The sequence below is a fragment of the Arachis stenosperma genome, chromosome 7 (genome assembly GCF_014773155.1).
Source record: "Arachis stenosperma cultivar V10309 chromosome 7, arast.V10309.gnm1.PFL2, whole genome shotgun sequence".
In the NCBI taxonomy this organism is placed as follows: domain Eukaryota; kingdom Viridiplantae; phylum Streptophyta; class Magnoliopsida; order Fabales; family Fabaceae; genus Arachis; species Arachis stenosperma.
This window is the reverse complement of record NC_080383.1, coordinates 2,798,968-2,815,464: the sequence shown is the minus strand read 5'-3', so window position 1 is coordinate 2,815,464 and position 16,497 is coordinate 2,798,968. Positions and strand designations below refer to the sequence as shown.

At 31.1% G+C, this 16,497-nt stretch overlaps 3 protein-coding genes and 1 non-coding gene across 4 annotated transcripts; 1 reads left to right on the top strand and 3 right to left on the bottom strand.

Annotated features, from left to right (window-relative positions):
* Positions 1 to 2,652: 2,652 nt before the first annotated feature.
* Positions 2,653 to 3,813, bottom strand: LOC130941210 (uncharacterized). The gene has a single exon (XM_057869629.1). It carries the CDS (start codon positions 3,811 to 3,813, stop codon positions 2,653 to 2,655), a length of 1,161 nt encoding a protein of 386 aa, XP_057725612.1.
* Positions 3,814 to 5,335: 1,522 nt separating this feature from the next.
* On the top strand, positions 5,336 to 7,630 carry LOC130940290 (GDSL esterase/lipase At5g55050-like). Its single transcript, XM_057868395.1, has 5 exons — positions 5,336 to 5,616; positions 5,965 to 6,107; positions 6,312 to 6,545; positions 6,633 to 6,879; positions 6,984 to 7,630. Exons 1-5 carry the CDS (start codon positions 5,373 to 5,375, stop codon positions 7,202 to 7,204), a joined length of 1,089 nt encoding a protein of 362 aa, XP_057724378.1. The 5' UTR covers positions 5,336 to 5,372; the 3' UTR covers positions 7,205 to 7,630.
* TRNAF-GAA (transfer RNA phenylalanine (anticodon GAA)) lies at positions 6,199 to 6,271 on the bottom strand. The gene has a single exon. It is a non-coding gene; the product is annotated as a tRNA-Phe (tRNA).
* Positions 7,409 to 15,964, bottom strand: LOC130940289 (DNA mismatch repair protein MSH5). Its single transcript, XM_057868394.1, has 33 exons — positions 15,899 to 15,964; positions 15,520 to 15,551; positions 15,093 to 15,187; positions 14,812 to 14,892; positions 14,664 to 14,736; positions 14,421 to 14,484; positions 14,004 to 14,158; positions 13,790 to 13,891; positions 13,684 to 13,711; positions 13,576 to 13,607; positions 13,429 to 13,486; positions 13,155 to 13,241; positions 12,683 to 12,739; positions 12,302 to 12,403; positions 12,171 to 12,215; positions 11,726 to 11,803; positions 11,406 to 11,456; positions 11,241 to 11,322; positions 10,752 to 10,825; positions 10,573 to 10,672; positions 10,373 to 10,469; positions 10,128 to 10,217; positions 9,978 to 10,042; positions 9,735 to 9,870; positions 9,318 to 9,404; positions 9,012 to 9,073; positions 8,843 to 8,904; positions 8,467 to 8,520; positions 8,295 to 8,380; positions 7,913 to 7,944; positions 7,812 to 7,835; positions 7,621 to 7,736; positions 7,409 to 7,501 (listed from the first exon to the last, which is right to left on the bottom strand). The coding sequence occupies exons 1-33, from the start codon at positions 15,938 to 15,940 to the stop codon at positions 7,409 to 7,411; spliced, it is 2,442 nt and encodes an 813-aa protein (XP_057724377.1). The 5' UTR covers positions 15,941 to 15,964.
* Positions 15,965 to 16,497: the final 533 nt, after the last annotated feature.

Below are 16,497 nucleotides of genomic sequence, written 5' to 3'. Positions count from 1 at the left end.
TAAAATACTATTAACATGTGCATTCACTGGCAGCACATATTTATTCATCATCATCTTTAAAAGAAATGAGAATATAAATTGGATCATCAATCATCGTCTTAATAAAAAAAATATACATAAAAGATTTTTAGCTTAAATCTAGTATTCTTTTGTCTAGACTCCTAGTAGATGGTGGGAATTATTATTATTATTATTATTATTATTATTATTAGAGAAAATTTCACTCCCTTCCCCTACGAGATGTTAAAATGACACTCCTTTTCCCTTTATTTTATAAATGTACATTTTCCTTCTTTCTAACTTTTAAAAAACCTCATCTTTAATCCATTTAAAATTTTTTGTATTAACTAATGTTAACTTTGTCCATTTTTTAAGAAAAAAAATATTTTTTAAAAAAATATCCATTAGCAAAAATTTTATTTTTTATCATTAAATTTTGTTTACTAAAATATTCTTTAATAAATTATTCTTTTATTGATTAAATTGTATTTTTAAAAAAATTTAATAATTATATTATTTTTTTCTAAAATACCCTTCAATAATTTTTTAATTATTAAATTATAATTTTACCAAAACTTTCGTTAACAATTTTTTTATATTTTACTATTAATTTTCTAATATCTATATATATTATTTTAACATTAAATAAAATATTTTAGTAAGATTATTTTTCAATATCAATATATATTAATTGTTATACATATTAATAGTGGTAAGATTTTTTTATTTAATGTTAAAATAATATATATTGATATTAAAAAATTAATAGTAAATATAAAAATAATTATTAACAAAGTAAAATCACAATTTAATAATTAAAAAATTATTGAAGAGAAAAAATAATTAAATTATTAATTTTTTTGAAAATATTTTAATAAAAATACAATTTAATTAATAAAAGAATAATTTTTTAAAGGATATTTTGGTAAGTAAAATTTAATGATAAAAAATAAAATTTTTGTTAATGGGTATTTTTTTTTTAAAAAATGGATAAAGTTAATATTAGTTAACGCAAAAAATTTAAAATGGATTAAAGATGAGGTTTTTTAAAAGTTAGAAGGGAGGAGAATATACATTTATAAAATAAAATGGAGGGGAATATCATTTTAGCATCTCGCGAGGGGAGTGGAATTTTCTCTTATTATTATTATTATTATTATTATTATTATAGGTTTCGAGGAGAGGAAAAACTAATGACATTTGATGCTGTAAACTAACAGATGACAACATTAACAATTTTTCAAATGGTTCATAATTGTTACAAATCTATTATCCATACATATTAGCAAGACTCAAACAAATTAAAAACTTGACGTTATTACATCGCTGCAAGTTGCAAATATTTATAAAATTAATTTTATTTCAAAAAATATCAACAAGATTATAATCTAAAAAATAGGTAACATTATTTTTATATACATTTAATTTTAAATGTTATATATATATATATATATATATATATATATATATATATATATATTAAAGAAATTTAAGATTTAGGTAAAAAAAATCTTTTACCCAATACAAAAAGTTTCTTCTTCTCATAGAAGAAGAAAATCTACACAAAATTTGATGTAATTTACTAGAAGGAGAGGATTTATATGCTTTTCCCTTGGGTTAGATCATGATTAGGTTTGTTGTTGATAGTTAATTAGGTGTAATCTTAATGGCTAAATTTTTTAATTACATTATGTTATGGAAGAAAGTTTTCAAATAAATGAGGTAGAAAAGGAAAGCTTTTATGATGGTTTAATAATATATTGAACAATTGAATGTGCATAAAAATGGACCCTAATATATGGATAGATAATACACTTTTTTTTTTGAGTGAGTTCACATTCATATATAGTAGCTCTTAAACCAAGGAGGAATTTTATATTTTTTGATAATTTAAAATACTATTAACATGTGTATTTGCTCATCTACTGTTTCTAGTGTCACACAATATCCACTAAGTTGAGAGTACTAGTAATATTCATACATTGGCAAGTGTTTGGACAAAAAGAAGATTTTAAAGCTACATAGGCATGAATTAATTTAATTTAATTCATTATTAATTATTTTTTCATGAATAAAACTCAATATAGCTCACGAACTAGTAGAATAACGTATTGACTTAATTTGTATGTGAATTTTTGTTGTATATCTTGGTAGCGGAGATTTTGTGGTATGTTGTAATTTACAAAATTTATAATTTATAGTTGATCTTTAATTGACAATATTGAAATAAATTAATTATAAATAAAAAATTACTCTTTTTTTTAAATTGAGATTAATAAGAATAATCTAAAAAAATATCATCGTCTTTACTTTATCAACAAAGTGACCACAATTGACAACTACACTTAATAATTACCGGAAAAGAAAAAAGAAAAAAAAGAAAGAGAAGTAGTAAAGCAAACAGTAAGTATTAAATTATTCTTCCATCTTAGTCTATGACAATAATAAAAAAGTTTTGTAGCCTACAAATTTAATTCAACAAAATACATAAATTTAATTATAATTTTTTTAATAAGAGAAAATTATTATTATTGTCAAAATTAAATTTGTTAATCATACAATGGGATAAATTCAACCACGGCCAAAAGAAAATTCAGAATCTAAATATAGAGTCTTGTTCATCTTCTAATTATGTAAACCTAATTAAGTCATTTAAGGACGCAAACTTTTGACACTAATTCCACATGAACGAAGAGTATCTGAATAAGGAACAAAACGAATAAATACAGAGTCACACCTATGGTCACAAATTTCCGAGAGCACCATGTATTTGTCACTAGTTAAACCATATGCATAAACGTTCTTCTCCGTAGCAAAAACAAGATCACCATTCAAAACGGTAAAGCCTCTGATCTCAGGGTTCTGTTCCACTAAACACATTCCTTTCACTCTCACCTTCAAGATCTTTCTCCACGAACTCGATTCATGGTTCGTTAGAATCCAAACCGTAAACACACGCTTTCTCAATCTCACTAAGCAAATAGTTTGATGGCCAGTAACTACTCCCCATTTGAAAATATTCATACGGTAATTGTCATCATGGGAGCCCCTTCTTGCTTCTTTAGGAACCCTTAATAACTTGGTTTCAACACTTCCATCTTCATCGCCGTTTGTGATTTCATAAGACATGATATAAGGCCTAAAATGAGTGCTATCTTTAGCAAGATAACTAAAGCAATCCGAGATGAAGTGAATGGCGCCATTGCAAATCACAGGCATGTTAAATTTTAAATCTCTAGATCCAGCAAAAAAACGGTTCTTCCTTAAACTCCAAACACCTTGTTTATGACTATAAACATGGCAATCAAAATGTGAACTCCATTCTTCATTGTCAAAAAGAATCAACCTGTAATCCTCAAAGTCGCATTCCAATGTCATGGACAAACTATGAAGATTCCCTCGCTGCTGCAAGTGGTTGGGGAGGGGAATGTGTAAAAGGTAACAAGTTGCTGGATTGATGATAAACAATTCTGTTCGATGAAGACAAAAGAGTAAACCGTTGCTTGAGCTTAGAATTTTGAGCCGCGAGCTTGCGATGAATTGTAGCATGTTTTTAGGGATGCCGGAGGAGAGTTCCTCTCCCGACAAAGGATGCAACTCGACGTAGTCGTTGTGATTTAGAATGTCATCTCTTTGAATGAAGAAGCATGAAGGACGATCTTTTTTCAATGAGTTTTCTGCTTGTTTTGCTACAAAGTATGGAGTTTTTGGAAGTTCTAAAAAGAATTTTGAAGAAGATTTGAGTTTGTGAATTGCTTTTGCAGGTAACCAAGATAATATCTCTATTAACTCGTCATTAGACATTGTAGCCATTGTGATTAAGATCAACGATGACTTACTTGTTTAAAAGCTAAGAATGAAAATATTATTGATTGTTGATTGATTGAATTGTATTGAAGTATGTTGTAAATTATGAGGGTAAAATAAAATATATATAGAATATTGTCCTATGAAAGATAAAAATAAATAAAGAAAAGATAAGAACAACTAAAGATAAGATAAAGATAAGATAATAAAGACTAAAATTATAATTAAATTTATGTATTCTGTTAGGTTAAATTTATGGGCCACAAGACTTCTTTATTGTTGTTATAAACTAAGGTGAAAGAGTAATTTAATAGCAACATATATATTTTGAGCTAAGACAAATTAAAAGGCTTTATTTCCTGAGCCTTTTAAAAAATGTACTAACAAAAAATGTTAGACACATAAATTTTAATTTTTTTTCTCATTTAGTATTCGGATCATTTATACTCTATTTAAATCGCACACCGGATTATAATAAATAAGTCGGTCTGTTTAATCAAATCAAAATTATTTATCACTAAGATCAATCTCATTGTGACACGAACTTTTATTTTTGTAATTAATGTACACTTTCTTAGTTTTGGCTAAACTACTAGGACCACTATTGGTTTCTCAAATTAATAATGCTCTATGCAAAATTGGATTTAGATATATATGTATATATAGTGCAGCTTTTTAAGGCCATGTTATTATATAGTACTGCATTCTGAAAGTTATGATTTAATATGAAAAAATATATATTAAAAAGTAATTATTAAATCAGTTATTATATATTTATTTAGAATCATCAATTTATAATAGAATAATGAAAGATAAGACATATAATCAAATTTATTTATAATTGATTTTTAATGTACCCAGAAACATGATCGATAACTTTCGGTAAAGTACGGTTTGATATGTTGGTTGATTCCATATTTCCATTATGCTTAGAAATTTCTAATTAAATAGGAATATGTAAAAGCATAATATATAAGTGGGAGCAACATGGGGTGGCAATATTGCAGCGAATCCGAATCACAGGCCTTTTTTTTTTGGCATTGGTCTCATCAAAAAGTGGGTTGAAGCTTGCTTTCAATAGTGAAATTGCATTATTCTGTGTGAAAAATTGAAATTTCTATACAGTTTCTTTCTATAGCTTTAAAAAATGAAATATATATATATTAATTCGCCCCACTAATAGTAGATTGAAAATGAGGTAATATTTTTTTAATATAGAATATAGGTGGTGTTAATTATTTGTGCTGATGAATGAAATCTTAGCTTGTCATATAATTTTGATGTGACTTTGAAGGTTAATTTATCATCATCAGCCACATAAGATCATATCACCTTCATGTTACTATTTCATAAATCATGATAACTAATAAAATATATAAAATAATAATTATCTGTGGGTTGAGTTCTGGAGAGTGCTTTAATTTGTTCCACTTTCAATCAAATCTCTCTTTTCATTATTTTTTTTTCTTCTTTTCACACTTAAACGTGTACCCTTTATCTAATTTTGGAATATATATATAATAACTAACTCAACTCTATTTTGCTCCACACATAAAAAATCCAAGATGAGTTATGGTACTAGAGTTTTGATTTTCATCTTCCTTGTTATTAGAGGTGGATTTTCAAAGGGTGAACAAACGGTGGTTCCAGCAGTTTATGTGTTTGGAGACTCACTTGTTGATGTTGGCAACAACAATTACTTGAGAATCTCTGTTGCAAGAGCTGATCACCCTTACTATGGAATTGATTTTCCAACTCATAAACCCAATGGCAGATTCAGCAATGGCAAGAATGCTGCTGATTTCATTTGTAAGTATATATAGTAGTCATCTACTATGATTCCATTACTGTTAGCTTTACAATCATTTGTTGATTACACACATATGGGATTTAGATATATAAAAAGGGACACTAACATGGGATTTAGATGTAGATGAAGTCAAACTTAAGGAAACTATATTATTAAGGTTTCTGATTAGCCCCTTAGACCAATAAATTCTATATACTGTTCCAAGTTCCAACTCTTGATGCCATTTTGACTTCAAGCTACCATATTGAAAATTGTTATATTTTAGTTATACATTGCTTGTAGATAGATTTTTATTTTTATTTGACATAATAGTTTAATAGTATTTGGTTGATATGGATGGGTGGCAGCTGAGAAATTGGGATTGGCAACTTCGCCACCTTACCTGTCCCTAACTGCAAAATCAAATGCCAATAAAAACAATGTGTCCTTGGATGGTGTTAGCTTTGCATCCTCAGGTGCAGGAATATTCAATGGCACAGATGAACGTTTTGTAAGTTCCATTTTTCATCTCTCCACTATTATTTATTTTGGCCAACATTTTATTTTTCTACCAAGGTGAACCCAAAAAATTGGATTTAAAATGCGGTGAGCGTGGATCGAACACGCGACCTTCAGATCTTCAGTCTGACGCTCTCCCAACTGAGCTATCCCCGCAAGTTATTATAGAGTTTGCTATGCACAATTTTATTTGCAGAGACAGGCAATACCGTTGACAAAACAAGTGACTTACTACTCAGTTGTGTACGAGGATATGAAACGAGAAGCAGGAGATGCTGCTCTACAAAAGCGTCTCTCAAAATCAATTTTCGCAGTGGTGATTGGCAGCAATGATCTCTTTGGCTACTTACAATCATCAAATCTTCGTAAGAAAATCACTCCACAGCAGTATTTGGATTCCATGGTTTTCTCACTCAAAGTACAACTACAGGTTAGTCAAGCTAATATATACGGTATAATAATCACTTTTACAGTGCCTAGTTATCTTGTTAACTTTCTTTTTATCTATTTCTGGCAGCGATTATACAATCTTGGTGCTCGTAAATTTGAGATAGCTGGCATTGGGGCACTTGGATGTACCCCTGTATTTAGGGTCAGGAACAAAACGGAGTGCGTTACAGATGGCAATTATTGGTCAATTAAATATAACGAAGGCCTTCAATCCATGCTTAAGGAATGGCAATTTGAGAATAGGGACATTACTTACTCCTTCTTTGACACTTATGCTGCTCATATGGACCTCATTCAGAATCCAGCTTCCTATGGTACTATTAATTATAATATGATATTCTCTCCTATGCATATCATATTTTGGTGTTTTAGATTGTTATAAGTAACGATCATGATAAACTTTTTTTTCTCCTTTAAGGATTTAGAGAGATCAAAGCTGCTTGTTGTGGATTTGGGGAACTGAATGCAAGGGGTCTTTGCTTACCACTGTCAAATCTTTGTTCCAATAGACAAGACCACATCTTCTGGGATTTGTTCCATCCTACAGAGGCAGCTAATCGTATCTTTGTCGACAAAATGTTTGATGGTTCTTCAAAGTACACGTCTCCTATTAACATGAGACAGCTAGTTGCAGCCTGAAGTTAATTTTCGCCAATAATTTGTCTGGTTGGACAACATTCTTTTGTTCAATTCGTTGTCAATGGGGCAATGTAGATGACAGAAATAAGAGAAAACAGAACCGGATTCGTTACAAGGTTAGAAGTTAGAACACCCCTATACTTGACCAATCTATTATCTTAGTTAACCTAATGGTTGATGGAGAAACTACCAACTAGACTCTGATCATGGATTAAGAGATAGAGAAAATACATCATCAAAAAATTGGTTTAAATCGCCTTTGTCAATATCGAATTCCAACAACTTCTCTATGGCATTCTGCATCAAAGTCCAGAAACATAAACATGTCTAAATGCTGAGGACAAGGAAACACTAAGCAAATGTCATGTTCAAAATGTTATCCCTGTAATTTTCGACTCTGGAAATTTAAATGATACCTTGTACTGATGATCTCGTGCCGTGATGTTATCATTGCATAGACGCTCAACACACATGTTATTTGCAACAGCATCCAACACAACTGCAGCTCTTTTTATAATTTCATGTGGCACACCTGCATGAGCAATGTAGTTTGCGTCAGAATATAGAAAGTTGAAAAAAATATATTTAGATCATAGCATAATTTCACCTGCAAGCAGTGCACAGTGCAGTCCTGGATGATACACCAAAATCCCACGTTATTTTCATTAGTTTTTCAACAGACATTATATTACTAAAGCAAAAGAATACCGTAGCTATGATGCGCATGTCCTGGAACAAGCCTGCATACAAATATCATAATAGCAAGGCTGAAAACTCCTTAGAAAACAGAATTACTTCAATTTTTACTTAGTAATTTCAATAACCAATACTCACAAGAAAACCATTATAATTGATTGAATCAAATATTATCATTTAGTGCAGATTATTCTAACTGAAACATATGCATGCTCAAGTGTTTATATTTTGGTGTTCAGTGTGCCGTCTCCAGAGGACAAAGAGATTGCATTTATTAGGTTTAGTAAACATGCATGTTAGCAAAATTTATCTGTTAATTTGGTTGGCATAAGTGATCATATGATGGTTAATGTAATTCTTAGCATACTGAATGGCAGAATTAAGAAAAAGATACCTATATAAAAATACAATGTCTTCAAGACATGTGGAATTATCGTCGGGCTTCAGTATACTCATTGTATGAAAGCTAATCTGCTGAGACTGAAACAATTCAAAGATATTATGATCACAATGACTCAGCTGAAACCTTGAAAACTTAAACTCCACTATGATGCACAAGCAATAACCTTGGTCAAAGAATGCCCTTGCAATAAATCCATGAGATGAGTGCATATGAAGACCTGCAAAAATCACAACAAATGAGCCATTGGAGTCTCCCATGAGGAAATCCTCAGTTTCAGCAAGAGAACAAATAACTAATTGCCATATATTCATTTAACCAGTTTTGTATAAATTTGAAATGCAATTTGACTCGTAGAGTTTCAGGTAACATTCCTCAATGTCATTTCTGAAATTGTTCTCACTAAGTAATATGTCTTCTTTTTAAGAGACAAGTAAATTTTGAATTATTAAAAATTAAGCTGAACTGCGTATTACAAATACTGCAAGTTCAATTTGGCTTCAAGCAAAGAGGTGAAGGCAAACCATAATGAAGTGCTTTACCTTTGGTGGTTCATCATACGTTACGAAGTGATTTATGGTCCCAGCTAGCAGACCAATGCCATCTGAAACGGGATCAAAAGCATTTATGGCCAAAACGAGCATGTGCAACAAATTCTGCAATCCACATATTTGTGAAATTAGATGCTTCATAAACACTGGAGATACTGACCTTCTGTGAGAGTCCCTTTACCAAATTCATCCACCAGACATAGAGATCGTGAAGTAGCATGCCTGCAGGTTTTCCTCAAAATTAAACAAAAACTAGTGTTATTTTAGTACACTACACTACATTCTCCTGGAACCCTTCATCCATTTTGTTGTCTTGATAAAACCATACTGAAGAACATCTGTGATTATGAAATGAATGGCTCATCATTCAAAGGTCAGATGCAAGGAGAGAAGATACCCTTTCTGCTTAGGGCCATGGCTAGATCAATGCATTGGCCTTACTCTAATCAGGTTTTTTTCGGTATACCTTAGCATCATTCCTATTTGATGAAGATCAATCATGAATGTTGATTGTTCTGCTGTCATCAGCCTGCTTCCCGTTGCACAAAATATTCTGCAGCATTGTAAAGATAATGTAATAAGTAATAACTAGGATCAACAGATAAAATTGTTCCTCCTTTCACCTAAATTAAAGTCCTCCTTCTAGAGTGCTCTCTTTTGAAAAATATTAAAACCACTTAATTTTCTAAAAAATTATGTAAAAATGACAAAGCTAATCGAATTTTGTTATACTAGATATATTTAAGATATTTTTCCTTTAATTTTTTAATATATATTAACGACTGATAATTGATGAACATAGCAACACCCATCATAGTCGATATAAGCAAAGCCAGGATGTAGAAGCTGTCTCAGAATTACTTAGGTTACAAGAAATTCATACCTATCTGTCAGACCCACTGTTGCTGCATCCGCTGGCACGAAACTACCAATGTGGGATAGAAAAACAATTAAAGCCACCTGCTTTATATAGATACTCTTTCCAGAAAAATTAGGACCGGTGATGATATTAATTCTTCCTGATGGAAAGAACAATTGAATATGGGTTAAACAGTCAATTTGGTGAAACCAAGTTTATTGGACATAATATAGCCGATGATAATTATGTATGTCTACATCAGTTTACCATCACGAAGAATCTTGGTGTCATTAGGAATAAAAGTATCGACAGTCATTTCCTGCAGAACATGCCTACAAAAAGAATAAAGTTTCACCATCAACCATCTTAATAGTCTTCCATTTTAGAGAGGTTCTTTTGAAGGTGGAATGTTTGAACCTTCCATTTTTTATATCGAGTAAGTTTTCTTCAGTCAACAAAGGCCTGATATAGTTGTTCTGCCGAGCAACCAATGCCATTGACAGAAAGCTGAAATAAAAATAATCAGGCAATAAAGTCAACGAAAGTGACAAGACACTATTGGCTTTTGATTTATGTAACTAATTTCGTTTAGTGGTCAAGACTTAGTTGTTATTAGAAATAGAAGTTAATCCCCAGTCATTATACAAGCAATTTTCTTTTACCAGTCCAGTTCAGCTGCAAATGTTGCCACCTTTGTCAAGTGGCTTGAGAACAGAACTATATGTGAAAACAAGTCTCTTGTGATCGCCCTCTCCATATCTTGCAAGATACAAATTAGAAATAAGATTTGCACCAGAGACCAAATATAACTACCCCAAAAATGAAAAACATCATGGAAATATGAAGTATATGATTTTAATACCTAAAATTTTATGATAGATATCTCCTAGAAGATTGTCCAGTTCTCTTGTTTTTGGTGTACGATAAAAGTATCTTTTTGTCTCTACATCTGCGTCACAAAACTATATTTGAAATTAACGTTGTCCAAATAGAACATATCAGTTACATAAATTTGTTTACCAGGTGAAAACATCAACATACTGTGTATTCCCAATCCACAAGCTTCTCCAGAGTGGTTTCTTCAAGTTTTTCTTCAAAGATACACATCAAATATCCTATATTGAACACAATTTTACAGTAACAAAAAATAATTAAAGCTAAATTAAATTTCAATCACTAGTACAGGAGAATCTCCATCACAAATATATTTAATTCTACATCAAATATAGCCACATGAAATCTGAAAAACTACAGGTGAAATTAGCTGTTAGACTGTGATTGGCAACTTTAAAGCATTAACATTTATTAGCTCTGTTCACTTTCTTTTACCATGATGCCCACAACTTTGGCTGCGGAAAAGGTGAATTGGGTACTCTCTTTATAAAAAAGGATAAAACCAAATGCAGGTTTTAGCAGGATTTGAACTCAAGACCCTGAAGAACTTAAAGACAAGACGACATGGACTAAGTGACCCATTGGACCATCACTTGCTTCTTAAGGATACAAATATAATCAGTAAAATCAAAATACCTATCTGCTGTATGTAAACTATACAAGGAATAGGCTTGTCCTTGAATATAACAGGAAGTTGTGCCAATTCTAATGATGAAACCTGCAAAAATATGTACCATGTTCATGATGAAGAAAAAAATATAAATACTTGTTTTAACAAATTAAAGAATGCACCATAGCAACCTGTTGGAGAAATTCTGGCAGTTCCTCATATATTTGCCTCAACTCATCCAACTGCCAAAAAAGAAATGGAAACAAATTTATACCAAGTTCTAAAATTAAAATCTGACCACATAGAAACAAAGTTTAACCGTGAATGAAGAAAAATGCAGAGTGGAATTATCTTCGATATCGATTTCTATGGATTAAATCTTCTGTTAAAATCTTATCTAGTTACTAAATTAGATGAAACATGAAATTCAATTTGAATTGGATGATCATATTACCTAAATTCTTTATATTGGTACTAAGTTGAAGAAAAGAACAAGTAAATTGGCTTTAACCTCATCACAGAAACCTTCTTTCACTATTGTTGCATATCCCTTCTCTTTAGTTCTGTTTACGTCAATAACACCAATTACCTGCAAAAGACACTGCTTGTTAAAACTGGAATGCAAGTGAAGGAATACTCCTCAAATTAAACAAGCCACCCCATTGCATTCACTTTTAATTCTGATGAAACAGATGCCTCTCCATTCTGTATTCTCTGTCATGTAAAATGAGGTTCCATTTAAACATGCATCTATTTTTGAAAACGAGTCATATTCTGCTGAGAATAAGTAAACGCAGTGTTGAATATCGGAGTCCTTTGTTCAAAACAAAGTTAAAAAAATTAAACAGTAATTTATCCAAAATAAATAGAGACGTGAACAGTAAAATGCCATCTTTCATGTCTTGTGTGCATTTTCTTTTTGATAATTAGTAGGAAAGGAAACAAATAGAACCTACCAGCTCATAGACATAGGCAAGTTCCGTTGATATGGATGAACTTGCCTGCAATAATGTTACACCCAAAAGGTTATTTAGGCAAAACCGCAAAGGACCTATGTAATTGCATTTCAAAAGAACAAAATATTTACCTTTTCAACAATATCCAGATTCAAGTATTTCAGTTCTTCTCGAAGACCTTCTGAAATCCCAACTTCAAATATCTTTCCCAAATGCAACAGCGCACAGATACTCTAAAAGATAAAGTGAACATTTAAAAAAAAAAAGGCAAAAACTACAAATGTGATGATCAAGGCATATTTCCACAATGATAGACATTTTTGAACAGCACAGAAAAATCGACTACTTTGTTCGAGCATAATAAGAACCTATGATTCCATGAAATACAATAGAGAGTCACGTAAATATAAATTCAAAAGTCCAAAATATTGATTTCTTTTAACACATAGAAGTAAAAAGGAATACAAACAAGACAAGGAAGCAGTACTAGAAAGCATTCTCTATTCATTTACCTTGAGAAGAGCTGTCCAATCAGAGCTGGTGCATATGGAGCTCGGAGAGTCAAATTTCTTCACTCATTGAAATTGAATATTCTAAAGTATTAGTATACCGAAACATCATATTTGAGGAATGAAAAGATGGATAAAACTTGGAAATTATATCGCAATTTATGACACTACCAAACAGCAGTACTTATACACGTCATGATCCAGCACTTATGGTACATTCAAAGGAAAAAGAAACAACATGTTTATGGTACATTCAAAGGAAAGAGAAACAACATGCTTTCAAAACTTATACGGTTCATTTCCACAGGGAAAAAAGATCTTGAAATTAACAAAAATTAAATGATCATATTCTATAATCTATGAAAGAGGAGCTTCAAGAATAAACCATCTGAGAGTATAGTCAGACTAGTACAAACCTATATAAGGAGAAAAAGGAAATAAGATTTTTTTTTTAATAAGAGAGCAACTTCCATACCTTTAGCAAGTAGGGAATATCCTTCACAGATTTCAGGGTGTCACGTAAAGAAACGACCAATTCTTCTGAGCATAGAAAGAAAGATACCTATTTCCCGTCAAAGAAAATCAGCAACTTTCACGAACATGAAGACATGTGATATTAGACTAAATAGCCATATCACTTATAAAAGGAAGAAAAAAATAAGTAGAAATTATCTTCCACACTTAAGTCTATAATTCTGCTGATTATTATAATATAATTAGAACACATATACTGAGCTATAATTGGATACAGAATTTAAACGGTAGTTCAGAACTTCAAGATCAAGTATAGGCCTCATGAACCAGTTTCTGAAATGAGAAGATAGAAAAAGAAATGTTACCAAAAGTTCTTAATTCCGAGTGATATACATGTTATCAATCTCATTAATACTCGTTACCTCAAAAGACGTCTACCCATTAGAGTCACACACTGCATACAGGACAAAGGATTTGTCATTTCAGAAGAAACTGCTTCACTGAATTGAATTATAACAAATCCGTCAAACCTTATTCATCATTCCAAATACTGAAAACCTGCAACTAAGACATTTTGTTTCAGATATTTACATAATCTTCATTCAAAGTATAATATTTAAGAGTGAATATAATTACCCTTCTTTTGGTCTACCAATGCCCATGTGGCTAGGGTGCTTGTCCATTTGGAATATTTGTAATGCTTCATGTGCTGCTACATCAAGTTTGAGAAACTTATGTCTGTATCTCTATTTTAAAGGAAGACATAATTTGAACTTGACATCATTCCCTTAGACGGAATATATATATATATATATATATAAAAGAGAGAGTTGAATAAAGAAAAGGATACAGTGAAATTTCTGCTACCGAATCTACTGTAATTGATGTGTTTCCAGATTCCATTTGCTCAAGAGTATCTACAATCCTTTCATTCTCTAATATTGCAAGAAGACCACCGCCAGCACGAACTTGTACTTCACTTCCCATGTCCATCATAGAACTCAACTGAAGTTGTATCAGGGACAATAGTAAAAAAGAAGGGTGGCATTAGGTATAAAGTTGTTCATGTTTATTACACTAATAACTGGATACAGGGATGTCTCCCATAACAGACTAAATGCAAGCAACAAATTCACAAATAAAGCTTTGAATTGATGATCTAAGTGCATGCACTTAAAAGGCGACCATCCAAAGATCCTTGAACGGTCCATTATTATGATAGCACATAAAGATGCAAATGACTAACATCAATCATTTTCAAACTTACATAGTAAACCCTCTCCTTTTCATTTAATCCTTCATCCATTCCCACCACTCGCAGGTAAATTAATCTGTAAAATCAGGAAATGGACCAAGCAATAGAGCTTTATCAAATTTTCATATCCAAAATACCATGGAATAAAAAATATCTATGCAAATCAATGCCTATCAGTAAATATTTATATTATTGACAAGCGCAATGCAAAAATGTAATTAAAGTTTCTCATTAAGATCACAGCAGCATCAATACCTATGCCATGCTTGCTCATAACTGAATATTGAGCTTTTAACAAGTTTTACTTGAGGAGCCTCGCCTGCTTCATCTGCATCACTTCAATAGGTAAAAAGTATCCTAGAAACTAGTTTTTCATAAGTCAACTGCATGATGTGCAATTTACCACTTCGTTGCAGAGCAGATAAGAAGGATTCCTCACATTTAGAGCTTGTATAAATGATTACAGGGTTTGCTTGATATTTCACTGCACAAATAATTGAAGCCAAGAGATATTCATACACTACAATTTATACCAATAAAAGAAACCACTCAACCTCAAATCAAAACGGGTATATGAAGTGCAACAATGGAGCTTTTAGTATAAAGATAACTCATCCATGACCCTGACAAGGAATATAGAAACTAAAACTAAACTTTAATATAACAAGGAGAACGAAAGCATACCCATATCAATTACTGGATAAAGCTTGTCACCATCATCCCATACTTCAAGCACATAAAGTTGGCGAACACTGGAATCATAGTAAGAAACTCCTATTCTGGAATGAATGATTACGAAATCATCACAAGGTTCGAATTCAGGCACAAGTTTCCATTTCAAGTAAGAAAAATCCTGGTGAATACGATTTACGAGTAACAGGACAAGAGCAAGAACATTCAGCAACATATAACGTTTATAATCAATCATCTAATGGCTTTCTCCCAAAACATTAGCACATTGTGCATTATTTTTATATTCAAGATGGCCTTCTTACTATAGTTCTTTGCACCATTGAATTTCTAAGGCAAGAAAACTAACTATAGTTTTGCTTCTTTTACACAGAACAGTTTTAAGCAAGATTTGCAATATTGAGCTATTAAACAAGTTTACCTGTGACCGTGTAAGATGCAAGCCATGTAAACCTGCATTTTTACCACAAAACAAGAATACTTGTCATTTCTTCAAAACTGTTTCACAAAAATCCATTGCTACAATTAACAGTAATTTTAATATTAAAGCTCATCAAAGTGTTATATTTCAGATCAACGATTTGAGTAAGAGCGCGATCTACAAAAAACAACTAATTATTAATCTCAGCAAATAATAGCGCCATTTCAAGTTTTTCAGCTAAATTAAATGCAAACTAAATAGCAGAAGTAGAAAAAAAAACACAAAACAAAAAAACTAGTGATTCGTTCAAAATTTTCTTTCATTTTCTCTGCCATCAACGAAACAGTGAAAATCGAAGAAGAATGCATGAAAGAGACACCTGAGGAACGGCTTCAACGTCCTCCACGTCGTTGTCATCCATTTTGGCGCGCAATCTCGTTCGCTTTCTGCGAGCTGCGATTTTGATTTTTGTGTATAAAAATTGTAAAATTACGCGGTTTTCTTTTACTATAAAAAATTAAAAACAATTATCCTAACGAGTATTGGCTTTTTGTAGAATGGGCCTTTTATAATCTTTTAGTCGAGAATCTTGGGCTTGTTCCTTTAGTAATGGGCTCGTAGGCCCAAAACATAAAAGATATAGAAAGCATAATCCTTCATGGTTAATTTAATTTGATGGGTATGCTTAAGTCAATTTTTATTTTCTTTGTACTCAGATCAGTGTATTACAAATGAATGGTAGTATTTGGTAATTTTCTTCTCGAATCTACATCCTCTAAATTTTAAATTTTTACTTTATAAAATAAAGTGTGATCTCTTATTTTTAAATAATTTTTTTATATTTTTTTTAGTTCTTTTTATGAAATAAATAATAAAAGATCACACTTTACTTTTTAAAATAAACTTTAAAATTTAGAAGATTCAAATTCTTTTTTAAATATCATTATACTAATAATTTACTAGACGAATTATAAATAA